The 15,549-nt window shown below is 41.0% G+C and overlaps 1 protein-coding gene across 1 annotated transcript in view; it reads left to right on the forward strand.

Moving 5' to 3' along the window:
* Positions 1-15,549, forward strand: part of dnah6 (dynein, axonemal, heavy chain 6) — a 310,227-nt gene that overhangs the window by 69,003 nt on the left and 225,675 nt on the right. Inside the window, exons 22-23 of the mRNA XM_072587520.1 lie at positions 4,656-4,775; positions 9,189-9,369. Of these exons, the coding sequence (XP_072443621.1) occupies positions 4,656-4,775; positions 9,189-9,369 (301 nt within the window). The remainder of the gene's footprint in view (positions 1-4,655; positions 4,776-9,188; positions 9,370-15,549) is intronic.

The raw sequence follows: 15,549 nt of genomic DNA on the forward strand, positions 1-15,549 counted from the left end.
CGGGAAATCATCTGTGAACAGAAAAGATGTGCAAGGATGTTACCAGGGTTGGAGGATTTGAGCTATAGGGGGAGGTTGAATAGGCTAGGGCTGTTTTCCCTGGAGTGTCGGAGGCTGAGGGGTGATCTTATAGAGGTTTATAAAATCATGAGGGGCATGGATAGGCTAAATAGACAAAGTCTCTTCTTTGAATGGGGGAGTCCAGAACTAGAGGGCATAGGTTTAGGGTGAGAAGGGAAAGATATAAAAGAGACCTCAGGGGCAACTTTTTCGCGCAGAGGGTGGTTTGTGGTGAGATGCCAAAGGAAGTGGTGCAGGCTAGTATGATTGCAACATTTAAAAGACATCTGGATGGGTATATGAATAGGAAGGGTTTGGAGGGATATGGGCCAGTTGCTGGCAGATGGGAGGAGATTGGCTTGGAATATTTGGTCAGTCTGGACATGTTGGACGAAAGGGTCTGTTTCCATGCTGTACATCTCTATGACTCTATGAGTAACTAATGGAAGACAGAATTGGTATAAGAATGGCATTTTCACAATGGCAACCTATTATGAGTGGAGTGCCTTTAGAGCCACAATTATTTACAATACAGATTAATGACTTGGATGAGAAAGGTAAATACGCTATAGCCGAGTTTATGGATAACAAAAAAAAAGGACAAACACACTCTACCCAGAGGGATATAGACAAATTAAGTGAGTGGGTTAAACTTAGCAGATGGAATTTTATATGGGAAAATATGAGGTCATGTATTTTGGAGGAAGAATGATAGAGCTGAATATGGAGAAAAATCGCAACACGTCATAGACCAGAAACATTTAGGGTCCTTATGCATAAATCCTAAACAAACCCAGTAACTATGTTCAGGAGGTGATAGAGAAAGCAAGTGGAATGTTGGCCCCTATTTCAAAGGGATTTAGATAAAGTCAAGATGTGTTAAAAAAACTCTATAAGGCAGTGTAAATTCACAACTGCAATACTGGCAACAATTTTTGTCTCCTTATCTAATGAAAGATATACTGGAATTACAAGCAGGCCACAGAAGGTTCACTGGGTTGATCTGAGGATGGGTTTTCTGATGAAGACAGGTGGAAGAGGTTGGACTTGTACTCATTGAGATTTAGAAAAATGAGAGGTGATTTTATTGAAACATAAGCTTCTTAGTGGATTTCACAGGGTAGTTATGGAGAGGTTGGCTTTTGTGTAGGAAAGTCTAGGACTGGCCACCACAGTTTCAAAATAAGGGGTTTAAGGTAGTTGTGAGGAGGAATTGCTTTTCTCAATTTTCTTTTGCCACCAAGGTGTGTGGAAATAAGGTCAATAAGTATATTCAAGGCTGACATAAGTGAATTGAATAAAGCAAGAATGTGGAGTTGAGGATTGTCAGATTAACCATGTTCCCATTGAATGGTGGAGCAGACTTCAATGGTCTAATTCTGCTTCTATGAATTGTGGTTAGCTCCGATCTTGTATTTCTAAAACCTGATGAATATTTTTTCACCTTTTCTACATTACCAAATATACTTGAGTAATAGGAGAAAGTGAGGACTGCGCTGGAAAATACTTGAGTATTAGTCAATCTCCTGTAAAGGTCAACCTCCTATTTTTGGCCATATAATCTGGAATTTCCCATACATCTCATGTAAAAGTCGACCCTAGTTCTTCACAAATAACAGATCAACGTTTGGGTCAGTGCACCGGATATCACGTCCTGCTCTGACTTCCAGTTTGCTGGTTGTTCCATTCCTCTCCCGCTCTTCCAGTAAGGACTGATTAGGGATAGTCAACATGGCTTTGTGCGTGGGAAATCACGCCTCACAAACTTGATTGAGTTTTTTGAAGAAGTAACAAAGAATATTGATGAGGGCAGAGCTATATGGACTTCAGTAAGGTGTTTGACAAGGTTCCCCATGGGAGACTAATTAGCAAGCTGTGGTGAAGGGTTGTTTTTCAGACTGGAGGCCTGTGACCAGTGGAGTGCCACAAGGATTGATGCTGGGCCCTCTACTTTTTGTCATTTACATTAATGATTTGGATGTGAGCATAAGAGGTGCAGTTAGTAAGTTTGCAGATGACACCAAAATTGGAGATGTAGTGTACAGGGTTACCTCAGATTACAACAGGATCTGGACCAGATGGGCCAATGGGCTGAGAAGTGGCAGATGGAGTTTAATTCAGATAAATGTAATGTGCTGCATTTTGGGAAAGCAAATCTTAGCAGGGCTTATGCCCTTAATGGTAAGGTCCGAGGGAGTGTTGCTGAACAAAGAGACCTTGGAGTGCAGGTTCGTAGTTCCTTGAAAGTGGAATCGCAGGTAGAGAGGATAGTGAAGAAGGCATTTGGTATGCTTTCCTTTATTGGTCAGAGTATTGAGTACAGGAGTTGGGAGGACATGTTGCGGCTGTACAGGTTATTGGTTAGACCACTGTTGGAATATTGCGTACAATTCTGGTCTCCTTCCTATCGGAAAGATGTTGTGAAACTTTAAAGGGTTCAGAAAAGATTTACAAGGATGTTACCTGGGTTGGAGGATCTGAGCTACAGGGAGAGGCTGAACAGGCTGGGACTGTTTTCCCTGGAGCATCAGAGGCTGAGGGGTGACCTTGTAGAGGTTCACAAAATTATGAGTGGCATGGATAGGATAAATAGGCAAAGTCTTTTTCTTGGGGTCGGAGAGTCCAGAACTAGAGGGCATAGGTTTAGGGTGAGAGGGGAAAGATATAAAAGAGACCTAAGGGGCAACGTTTTCACGCAGAGGGTGGTACATGTATGGAATGAGCTGCCAGAGGATGTGGTGGAGGCTGGTACAATTGCAACAGTTAAGAGGCATTTGGATGGGTATATGAATAGGAAGGGTGTGGAGGGATATGGGCTGGGTGCTGGCAGGTGAGACTAGATTGGGTTGGGATATCTGGTCGGCATGGACGAGTTGGACCGATGGGTCTGTTTCCATGCTGTACGTCTCTATGACTCTATCTGTGGTTGTTGTATTCCACTCCGGACTTTCAGAATTACCATAATTCTTTTGTTTTCTTCTTTATTGGTTTTGAGATCAGTTGGGCTTCTGCTAATGATACAGTATGAATTTTGACAGGCATGAATTTCAGCTCCTCAAAAATAGTATCCAACTCCCCTCAAAAATAGTATCCAACTAATAGTTGACCCCATAGATTTAACCTTAAAACATAGTCCAAAACATTTGACTATTCCTTGAGTATATATGGTATTTCAGGTTTCTAGGACTGACAGTACAATGATTCAGTATGAATCTGATGTCTGACAGCATTCCTGGGCAGATGCAAAAGATGTTAACATTTATGTGAAGTACAGCAGAAGAGTTATTGTCGTGTTCTGCTCAATGTTGATATAACATATTTTCTGGTGTAGCTAGATGATTCCAGTTTCTTCAGCATGCCTGATTGAATTGTTCTTTGTTGGTGACCGTGTCTTCGGTTGTCTTGGTCATAAGTTCTGGAAATCCCAACCCTGTAAAATGTTGGTCCTAAAAATGTATTTGTTGATAACACATCAGCTCTGGTCATTTCTTGCATGTTTTAATGGCCCTCATTTTCTTTCCAGTAAGACAATGTGGGTCCCTTTAACAAACAAGCCATCCAAGCTTCTTGACTGGTAGAATTCAGAATAAGTGATATGGTCCTCTGCGTTCCTCCATTCTACCCAAAACCAAATGAACATGTGAAAAAAAACTTTAAAATAAATTTTGCATTTATAACAGTTTTTTAAAAATATTTTTGAGGATCTCCGATAAACGTTACTCTGGGTTCTGAGTTGACAACCAGCTGTACATTTATGTTCAGTGGAAACAGATTTACTCAACTCTTGCTCCACAGTAGTCTTGGCAAAGAAGATGCAAATGCTCACTCTGTCTGATTACCGGGTTTGGATCTGTAATGTGTTTGAATTCTTCATTGCATCTAGCCAACCTTTCTGGGAGATAGCCATCAGTTGCCGAACAGACCTTTTCACATGAAAATAGGTCTTTGTTATGAAAAAGCCACAAGCATGATTTGTCATGTGTAAAGCTGTGGGAGCAATAGCTTGTTCCTGTTGTGCTCATTAGAGAAGGGAAGACAGACTGATGATTTTATTCTTTCATTCATTGATTAAAGGTAGGTCTGATGCGCAGCCTCATGACCTCCATCACCAGTTAGGAGGAAAGATGATTCAAATGTACTCCAGCTGGGATGGAAATTGAATGTGATGCTGTTGGCATTAATCTAGTCCGGACCAGCCCTCTGCCCAAATAAACCAACCAGTCTCCTCAGGAGACTGCGTTATTATGGTATCTTGTTGCCTGGAACTTGGGATAATGATAGTAGGAGCTCCATTTTGTTTTCGTCACTGATTGAAAAATAAATGGATGCAGATCTAAGACACAGCACTGCCACTGGTAGGGGGATGTATTATAACGTACAGATATGGTATGTATAAATTCCATTATTGGAATTTTTAACAGCAAGTTACAACACAGGCAGAAAGCTGTCTAGATAGGAATAGCATGCTGATGTAAGTTTTCTCAGAATAGAAGATTTGTACATTGACATTTGTTTCAGAAACAATCAAATTCCAGAGCTGGACATCAAGAAGTCATACAAGTCTGTAGTAATTTCAGAAAAAAACTTTGTTACAGGCATTGCTGGATGACAGTATTATCAATGTATCAACCATAGCCTCCTCACGTTATGTTGGACCTATTAAAAATCGTGTTGATGAGTGGCAAAAACTTCTCTCACTATTCAATGAAACCTTGGTAAGTGTTTTACTTTGCCCAGTGACCAGATTAATATAAGTTCCAGTTTTATGGTTAATTATTTAGTTTTGTTCTGAGATTCGGATCAAGTATTCAAATACTTTGTAAAGGTGTGTGTGTATCCAAGAGTGTTTTTCTTAACGGCCATGCATGCAATATGCATTTGTAACACTGTACAAAGCTTATTTTGCACTTTTAGCATTCTTCAATGGGATGTGATATCAGTAGTAAAGCCAGTATTTTTGATTAGACTGGTAGACTAACTTGAGCTATGTATTATTCAGGCATAACACAAGATATCTGCACATCTCTAACTGTGGTCCATTGCTCAAGTACAGTTTAAATTGTTTTGCCATTGTTGGCTGTGCCTTATCTATCTAGACAGCAAACTCTGGGATTCCTCCCTGATCCTGTCCATCTCTCTACTGCTTGAATGCAGTCCTTAAAACCTACCTCCTTGGCCAAGTTTTTGGCCGCCTATCCAAAACACCGTATATGATTTACTGTCAGTGCTTGTTAATTAACACTTCAGAGAAGCCTCTTTGAAATAGTTGAATACATTAAAAAGGTGATATTAATGCAAGTTGTTTTGCTCACTAAGACTAATGCTACATTGAAATCCAGTTGACACTCCAGGCCAAGTTTTTTTCATTTAGTATTATCCAAAGGTTGAAACAAATTCCCAGTCACAAAACCTGTACTCCCTAGGTACCTTCCCCTGCAACCATAAAAGATGCAAAACCTGCTGGCACACCACCTCCCTCACCTCCACCCAGAGATTCATCTGCCTCTCCTCCAATCTAGTATACTGTATCTAGTGCTCCTGTTGTGGTTTCTCTACATCGGTGAGATCAAATGCAAACTAAGGACATGTTTCACTGAACATCTCAGCCAGGCCTCTAAGGTAAAGCCTGACCTCCCAGTCATTGCCCATTTTAATTCCCCTTCCCACTCCCTCTGCCATGTGTCCATCCTCAGTCTCCTCCATTGCCACAGTGTATCAGACTGCAACTTGGAGGAACAACACCTCCTCTTCTACCTGGGCTGCCTAAGCCTGGAGGACTCAACATTGTGTTCTCCAATTTCAAATAACCTTCCCACCCATCCACCGACATCCTTTCCAGCCCCACCACCTCCCTTTCATCCCTCCGACCGACCACTCCTTTCAGCTACAAGCCAGATTTATTCGTCGTAATGAACTACCAGGTTGTACCTACCGCCTTATTTACCTATCACGATCTGACCGCTCTGCCCTCCCCCCCACCCCCACCCCCACCCCCACCCCCCTTTATCTGCAGCTCCCCATACCCCCTCCTCCATTCCGGAAGGGTTATATCTGAAACATCGACTTCTCCGCCTCCTAATGCTGCCTGGCTTGCTGTCCACTTCCAGCCTCCTGCTTGTCTACTTTGGGTTCCAGCATCTGTAGTACTTTAGTCTCTGGTACATGATAATCAACAACAAGTTTCCCACTCCACGTTTGATCTGATGCCACATGATTTCATTGAATCTAAAATCCATGTTACATTTCTCCCGAAGGTGCCACCTCTTGTGCTGTATCTGTCCTGGTTGAACAGTACATGCACAAGAATGGTGATGTTGCCTGGAACATTTTGTATAACACATGAATCCATGTGCATAGTTGTCAGGCTATTGCCTAAGTCGTCTGTGGTTAGCTCACCCAAATTTGGCCTGAACACCTAAATGTTAGAAAAGAGAGAAAAAATAATTGCTGGAGAAACTCAACAGGTCTAGTGGCTTCTGTGGCGCGAGAGCTTCCTCTCCACCGATGCTGCAAGACTGGCTGAGTTTCTCTCGCAATTTCTATTTTTGTTTCAGACTTTCAGTGTTTGTTTAGATTAGATTACTTACAGTGTGGAAACAGGCCCTTCGGCCCAACAAGTCCACACTGACCCACCGAAGCGCAGCCCACCCATACCCCTACATTTACCCCTAACACTACGGGCAATTCAGCATGGCCAATTCACCTAACCTGCACATTTTTGGACTGTGGGAGGAAACCGGAGCACCCGGAGGAAATCCACGCAGACACGGGGAGAATGTGCAAACTCCACATAGACAGTTGCCTGAGGCGGGAATTGAACCCAGGTCTCTGGCACTGTGAGGTAGCAGTGCTAACCACTGTGCCACCGTGCCGCCCACTAAATAGATTAGATTACATTACAGTGTGGAAACAGGCCCTTCGGCCCAACAAGTTCACACCGACCCGCCAAAGCGCAACCCACCCATACCCCTACATTTACCCCTTACCTAACACTACAGGCAATTTAGCATGGCCAATTCACCTGACCTGCACATCTTTGGACGGTGGGAGGAAACTGGAGCACCCAGAGGAAACCCACAGACACGGGGAGAATGTGCAAATTCCACACAGTCAGGTGCCTGAGGCGGGAATTGAACCCAGGTCTCAGGCACTGTGAGGCAGCAGTGCTAACCACTGTGCTACCGTGCCACCCACCGTGTTGTTTATTGCTTTATTTTAGTAGTTAGAAAGGAGGACTTTAGAGGTTCAAGAGACCTGTATTTGCCATTGTCATTTCTAGCCCATAAGTCAATGTAGGATAGTCCATCCATTTTCATTCATTTCTTTAGGCTTTTTAGGGGGTTCATTATAATTGAGTGGCTTGCAGGGGCATTCAGAGAATATCAGGAGTCATTGTTTTGAATCTGGACACACACGTAGGCCCAAGAAAATAAAGAAGGCAGATTTCCTTCCTGAAAGGAAATTAATGAATTGTATGGGTATAATCTTGCAATTGTCAACAATGGGCTATGGTCAGTATAAGACTTGATCTTAATTCCAGAATTATAGTTTTAACATGGTGGGATTCAAACTCTTGTCCCTAGAGCATAAGCTGAATCTCTGAACGTAGCTGCCATTAAATTATGTAATCTTCTGCTTAATATCACAGCCTCAAATTCAGCATGCTATGTTGTTCTCTATCTATTTTTATGCTGTCACAAGAAAAAAAAGGGCAAAGAGAATTCTAGAACTTGAACTGTGCAAGAATCACACATTAAGTCATATTATAAATTGATTCACTTTGAGGAAGATGGTGCAACTGACCTCATTGTGTTATTATAATATATCATGGTTTTGAATCTTATTTGTAAGAGCCGCTCAGAAATACTGAATTTCCTCTGTGTTAATCTTGTGCTTCGCATGAGTAATGAACTGGTTATCCATCCCACTGTGATGATCAGGAATTTCAAACTCAAAAGTCATCCAAAAGACAGAAGCAAAGTATTGAAAAAAGATAAAATGCTGGGGTTACTTAGGTAATTGACCTCTTTTTCTCTCTTTGTCGATGCTGCATGACTTGCTGACTATATTCAGCTTTTACTATTTTTATTTCTAGCTTATCCAGAAGATCTAATTTTAATGACATAAAGAAATCAATCATTTTTTAAGAGGCATTTTGACAACATGCAAAAGGCATATCATGCTCCTTACTCCAACTATGCCCCAGAAAATGAATAGTTCAACATCATTCTTATATAAAATGCTCTACCAGAATGTATTATTTCACAGGAGTGAGAATCACTGACTAGATCAGTATTTGCTGCTTATCCCTAACTGCCCTTGAACTAAGTGGTTTACTTGGCAATTATTGCCATGTTGCTGTGCATCTGGTGTCACCAAATAGACCAGATAACCTTCAGTAAAGGATATTTACAAGCCAATTTTTAAATGATAATCAGTGATTATTTTATGATCACTAGAATTACTTAGACTAGCTATTGTGTCAGCTGCTTTTTGGGATTTAAACCCATGTTCCCATGGTGTCAGTCTGAGCTTGTGCATTAGTAGCATGATGACATGGCTGAGGATGATCAGCCATGATCATAATGAATGGTGGTGCAGGCTCGAAGGGCAGAATGGCCTACTCCTGCACCTATTGTCTATTGACGTTTCCTCTATGGCACCATTTTCCCTGTGTTGGTAAGATGATTCTATCACTGTGGTTGATGAGTTGCCAATGAATATTGCTCTGACATTCATGGCAACTTGCTTGTCCAGTAAGTTGTCACTAACTCCAACCAAAAGAGAAAATGCTGGAAAATCTCAGCAAGTCTGGCAGCATCTGTAAGGAGAGAAAAGAGCTGACGTTTGGAGTCTAACTGACCCTTTGTTAATTGTTGATAAGGACAGTTCAAATCTGTCACATTTCATGAGCTTTTGAAGTGAAATCCTTCAGTACTTCAAATTACAATTCCCCTGTTAAAAGAGAATAAAGGAACCAGAATCATTCCACCTGGATTAGATATTTCATACTCTGACTTTTACTTAAAACGACTAGTCAGAATCTCTGGTGGATGATGCTAAGAATTTACTTTATGAAGTAGGCATGACTAAAAGATTTAATAGTGTTACTTTTTCTGCTATGACAGGAGCAATGGATGACGTGCCAGCGAAACTGGTTGTACCTGGAGAGTATCTTCTGTGCTCCAGACATTCAACGCCAGTTGCCTGCAGAGGCAAGGATGTTCACTCAAGTAGATAAATCCTGGAAGGAAGTCATGCGAAAAGTAAATCGCCTACCCAATGCTCTGAGAGCAGCTACCCAACCTGGTATATGAAATACGTGAATATTAATAGTTTTCATACTCCTCCAGTCAGTTGTATGAAACAAGGGCATTGCTGTTTAGCAAGCTGTTGCATTTTGGCAACTGACATATTAGACCATTCTGGCTGAAATATTAGCACAGCCTATCCCTGATTGATTTGCTGCTTTGCTAATTTCTAAGATGGATGTTATCATTGGAAACAGTGTATTCATTGGAATCCACAATCAGGTTCAGATTGTGCAATCTTCAAAAAAATATAGTGGAACTATTCAACAATTCAGGCAGCATTTGTAGAGACAGGAATATAGTTAACATTTGAAGTTGATGATCTTTCCTTTAGTAGTACAAACTGAAGATGCCGAAGAAATCCAGTAGGTCTGCCAGCATTTGTGGAGTCAGAATAGAATTAACATTTTGACCAAAAAAAGAACTGCAGATGCTGGAAATCGGAAACAAAATCCGAAATTGCTGGAAAAGCTGCTCTTACAAGTCTGGCAACACCTGAAGAGAGAAAGCCGAGTTAATGTTTCGGGTCCAGTGACCCTTCAGAAATGATTGTAACTAGGAAAAAGTTGGTATATTTGTTAGAGAAGGGCCAGGGTAGGGGAATGAGTAAACAATTTATGGGGATGGAGTCCAGAGATAAGGAAAAATAGTTGGACAGACAAGGGAATGGGTTAAGGTCAGCCTGTGGGAATGAATGGCTGACAATGGGTTGTTTGTGGTAGCAGCCCATGTGACAATAAGGTCTGTTATGTGGGGGTGGAGGTAAAGACATGCGAGAAGGTGCTCAGACCTTAAAATTATTGGACTCGACATTGAGTCTGGTATCTCTCTTCTTTGGAACTGACTCTACAGCACTTTGGTTTTATTTTGTTTGTTTACGCCAGACTAGTTGAGTGTTTACAACATTTTGCTCTCTTTTTAGTCTTAATTTTTAGTATTGTTCTTGTTTTAAATAATTTAGCAAAACTACAAATCTTTTTTTTTGTTGATAATTATAACAGTAATATCTGACAAGCTATAAAAGACTATTAATGGTGAGATTCTAATTTATTCTAATCTAATCTAGTTATTTAAGGATATAAACTATTGATGTGTAGATTATCATGAAATTAGAGCTGTAACAATAATATTTTTAAGCCTGTTGTGCTGCTCAACAACATTTAGTGTCTACTGAAGTAAAAGAAGCATTGACTTTATTTTCCTGTGAAATTTTCAAGAGTAATTGTCCTGTGGTTTGATCTTGCAATGAGGTTGCAAGAGAGAACAAGAACATATAATGGTGCATCACATTGTGATGTTGTACATTGTCTCATTAAAAAATCACAATCAGACTAACATCGTACATCTCACTTCTGAATCTCTGATTTCAATTTCTTTTATTGAGGAGTAACTGCCATTGTAGTTTTACAGCTGAAAATGTGTTGCAGGAAAAGCGCAGCAGGTCAGGCAGCATCCAAGGAGCAGGAGAATCGACGTTTCGGGCATGAGCACTTTCCTCATTCCTGAAGAAGGGCTCATGCCTTGGATGCTGCCTGACCTGCTGTGCTTTTCTTGCAACAGATTTTTAGCTCTGATCTCCAGCATCTGCAGTCCTCACTTTCTCCATTGTAGTTTCATATTCAACCAGAATTTGTTCTCAGCTCCTTTTTGGAAGAGATTAGGAACTTCAGTCCTCTGAGAGAGATCTTGAACTCTGCTGAGCAGAAGGAGAATTAACAGATGACTTTAGTTCAGTAATCAACCATCATCTGGATGAAGGTTAAATAAACACAATCTCACAGATCTGTTTTACTGTGTAGATAACTACTTCAACTGGGTAGAAGGTTGCCTCTCTATAAGAGTTGAGGCAGATCTGTTCTGTCACACTATACTATTTCCAAATTGAGTAAGGGTTGTGTCTGTTGCACATTTCTCCATAATGAGTTGATCTCAAATCTGAACCAACTGTCCAGGCTGGAGGTCTGGAAGTGTTTGTTTTGTGACATTTATCATAGCCTGCAAATCCTGTTACTGTTCGGGAATGATGGAGAACAGTCCAGCTTGAAAGTAGACAGGTTATCATCATCTCTAGGTGAGTCAAGGACAACAGAAGGACAAGTCAATTGGTGATGAAAGGAAGGATCCAGGATCACAAAAAATAGGGTGAGAAGATTATAGTGAGCATGAATAATAGATGATTGAAGGATGCTTTGGTGTGGGGGCATATGCGAGGCTCAGTAATTCCCTGTGGGTCAGTAGCAACTCACCAATAGAAAACAGATGTGTATGTTTTTGCCAACCTTCTTCCTACAGCAAACTTTGTGGAGTACCCATGAGTCTGATACCTAGGTGTCAAGTGTTTTCTCCCAGTTAGAGGAAAGGTTTTGGGAAAATTCCTGGTTTCACAAGCTTAATCCACTGACAAGTGCCCTGGAATGATTCCATTTTCATTCAGCAAGGTGAGAATAGAATTCAATGGGTGTCAGGTCTACCAACCCTGCAAAGACACGCCATCAGTGGCCACTGGGTACAGAGGCTATGGGAAAGGCTCATCTGGCTTACCTTGGCATCTTTAAAAGAAAGAAGAGAACATAAAAGAGCCCTCGTTCCTCACACCACCCTTTCAAACACACACACTCCCGTGTCTTATACATTCAAACCTATGCCACCTCGTACTCCTACACTCCTACATGGCTTCTTATAGGCCCTCTGTCAACATCGTATGAATTCACATTCTAAGATCCCATGCCAATACCCTTCACCTTTACATTCTTCACAGCACTTGGCCCAAATCTATCATGAGCAGGACCTCAGGACCCATGGAGAGATTAAATTAAGTTCTTAAAGTATCTATTGATTGATTTACAATATAAAAAAGTGATGGATAAAAACAATTCACTGTGTTAACTTCCTTCAAATGATTTATCCCTTATAGCAGTAATCAACCGTAATCATAGACCCTGCTGTTTTTTTTTTAACAAATAAAGGACAGGAAATCTAAATGTTTTGACAGCTTGACAGTTGCATTGAAGACTTTTATTTTTAATGGCAACATTGAGTGATATTTGGGAAGGGTAAGTTAGGGAATTACACTGAAATTATAGAGATGGTGTGGAGGTGCTGATGTTGGACTGGGATGGACAAAGTAAAAAATCACACAACACCAGGTTATAATCCAACAGGTTTATTTGGATGTGCGAGCTTTCGGAACGCTGCTCCTTCACCAGGTAGTGTGAAGCAGGATCGTAAGGCATGGAATTTATAGCAAAAGATCACAGTGTCATGCAACTGAAACAATAAATTGAACAAACCTCGATTGCTGTTAAGTCTTTCACACCCATACACACATTCTTTCACAGACTTATACTCCATCACACTCTTCCAAGCACACACACATGCAAACACACACTCTCTCACATGCACTCTCACACATGCACACATTCATACTCTGTGTGTGTGTCTCTCTCTCTCTTCTCACATACACACACACACACACACACACACACGAGTCTATGGGATGAATTTGCATATGCAGAATTGTATTTGCAGATACATTTATTTTTCTGAAAAAGCACACAATTTGCAGGCAGTCAATCCATGTAGCATTTTATAAACTCCTACTTTGGAAAAAGAACCAGTCTCACTCAAATTTTGACAGTATTAAGCAAGAACTTTGAAACGTTGATTGGGGGCAGATATTTGCACGTAAAGGGACGGCTGGAAAATGGGAAGCATTCAAAAATGAGATAATTAGTGTCCAGAGACAGTATATTCCTGTTCAGGTGAAAGGAAAGGCTGGTAGGTGTAGGGAATGCTGAATGCCTAGAGAAATTGAAGTTTTGGTAAAGAAAAAGAAGGAACCATATGTCAGGAATAGACAGGAGAGATCAAGAGAATCCTTGGAGTATAAAGGCAGTAGGAGTATATTTAAGAGAGAAATCAGGAGGGCAAAAAGGGATCATGAGATAGCTTTGACAAATAGAGTTAAGGAGAATCCAAAGAGTTTTTATAAATACATTAAGGACAAAGAATAATTTGGGAGAGAATAGGGCCCCTCAAAGATCAGCAAGGCAGCCTATGTATGGAGCTGCAGGACATGGGGAGATACTAAATTAGTTTTTTTTATCAGTGTTTACTGTGGAAAAGGACATGGAAGATATAAAATGTGGGAAAATAGATGGTGACATCTTGAAAACTGTCCGTATTACAGAGGAGGTGGTGCTCGATGTCTTGAAATGCATAGAAATGGATAAATCCTCAGGACCTGATCAGGTGTATCGCAAATCTCTGTGGGAAGCTAAGGAAGTGATTATGGGCCCTGATTGAGATGTTTGTATCGTCGATAGTCCTGGTGAGGTGCCATGGACTAGAGGTTGGGTAACGTAATGCCACTACTTAAGAAAGGTGGTAAGAAAAAACTAGAGAGCTATAGACTGGTGAGCCTGATGTTCGTGGTGGGCAAGTTGTTGGAGGGAATCTTGAGGGACAAGGATTTACATGTATCTGGAAAGGCAAGAACTGATTAGGGATAGTCAACATGGCTTTGTGCATGGGAAATAAAGTCTCACGAACTTGATTGAGTTTTTTGAAGAAGTAACAAAGAGGATTGATGAGGCAGAGCAGTGGACGTGACCTACAGGGAACGCAGTAAGGCGTTCGGCTAGGTTCCCCATGGGAGACTGGTTAGCTTGCTTAGATCTCATGGAATGCAGGGAGAACTAGCCATTTGGATACAGGACTGGCTCAAAGGTAGAAGACAGAGGGTGGTGGTGGAGGATTGTTTTTCTGACTGGAGGCCTGTGACCAGTGGAGTGCCACAAGGATCGGTGCTGGGCCCTCTACTTTTTCTCATTTACATAAATGATTTGGATGCGAGCATAAGAGGTACAGTTAGTAAGTTTGCAGTTGACACCAAAATTAGATAAATGAGTGGTGGTGCATTTTGGAAAAGCCAATCTTAGCAGGACTTATACACTTAATGATAAAGTCATGGGAATGTTGATGAACAAAGCGACCTTGGATTGCAGGTTCATTGTTCCTTGAAAGTAAAGTTGCAGGTAGATAGGATAGTGAAGAAGATGTTTAGAATGTTTTCCTTTATTGGTCAGAGCACTGTATAGGAGTTGGGCAGTTATATTGTGGTTGTATAAGATGTTGGTTAGGCCACTTTTGGAATATTGTGTACACTTCTGGTCTCCTTCCATCGGAAGGATGTTGTGAAAGTTGGAAGGGTTCAGAAAAGACTTACAAGGATGTTACCAGGGTTGGAGGATCTGAGCTATTGGGAGAGGCTGAATAGGCTGGGGCTGTTTTCCCTGGGGTTTTGGAGGCTGAGGGGTGATTTTATAGAGGTTTATAAAATCACAGGTTAAGAAATATATATATATATATATATATATATAGAGGGTATAGGATTAGAGTGAGAGGTAAATAATTTAAAAGGGACCTGTGGGGCAACATTTTCACGCAGAGGGTGATGCGTGTATGAAATGAACTGCCAGATGAAGTTGTGGAGGCTGGCACAACCGCAGCATTTAAAAAGCATCTGGATGGGCAAAAGAATAGGAAGAGTTTAGAGGGATATGGGCCAAATGCTGGCAAATGGGATTAGATTAGGTTAGGATATCTGGTCGGCATGGACAAGGTGGACTGAAGGGTCTATTTCCGTGCTGTACTTCTCTGTGACTCTAAGATTGGGATACAGACAGACTCTCACCTCACACCTTTAATACATTGTCTGAACTGAGATGTCACCTTCAGTTATCTCGAGAATGTGACTAAAAGAAATTCTGAAATTTTCATATTAATGAACTGAAACCTGCAACCCATTTTAAAAGATGAAAGACTTAAACAGCAATCTAGGTTTGTTCAATATATCGTTTCAGTTGTATGACACTGATCTTTTGCTATAAATTCTTTCTTGTGATCCTGCTCCACAGCTACCTGATGAAGGAGGAGCACTCTGAAAGCTCGTACTTACAAATAAACCTGTCGGACTATAACTTTTAAACTTTGGAATTGTGGAGGCAAAGTAAATGTTAGGGCTGGAGACAATTCTCTCCACAGATGCTGCCGGACTAGCTGTGTTTCTGCCGAATTGTGTTTTTGGGAAAAAAGTTGTGATGGCAAAACTGCAAAAATACACAAGAATGCCACACCAATATTCTTTGGCAAGTTACGGAAATCTTTTACTGTTGGG

Source organism: Chiloscyllium punctatum, chromosome 2 (genome assembly GCF_047496795.1).
Source record: "Chiloscyllium punctatum isolate Juve2018m chromosome 2, sChiPun1.3, whole genome shotgun sequence".
Classification (NCBI taxonomy): domain Eukaryota; kingdom Metazoa; phylum Chordata; class Chondrichthyes; order Orectolobiformes; family Hemiscylliidae; genus Chiloscyllium; species Chiloscyllium punctatum.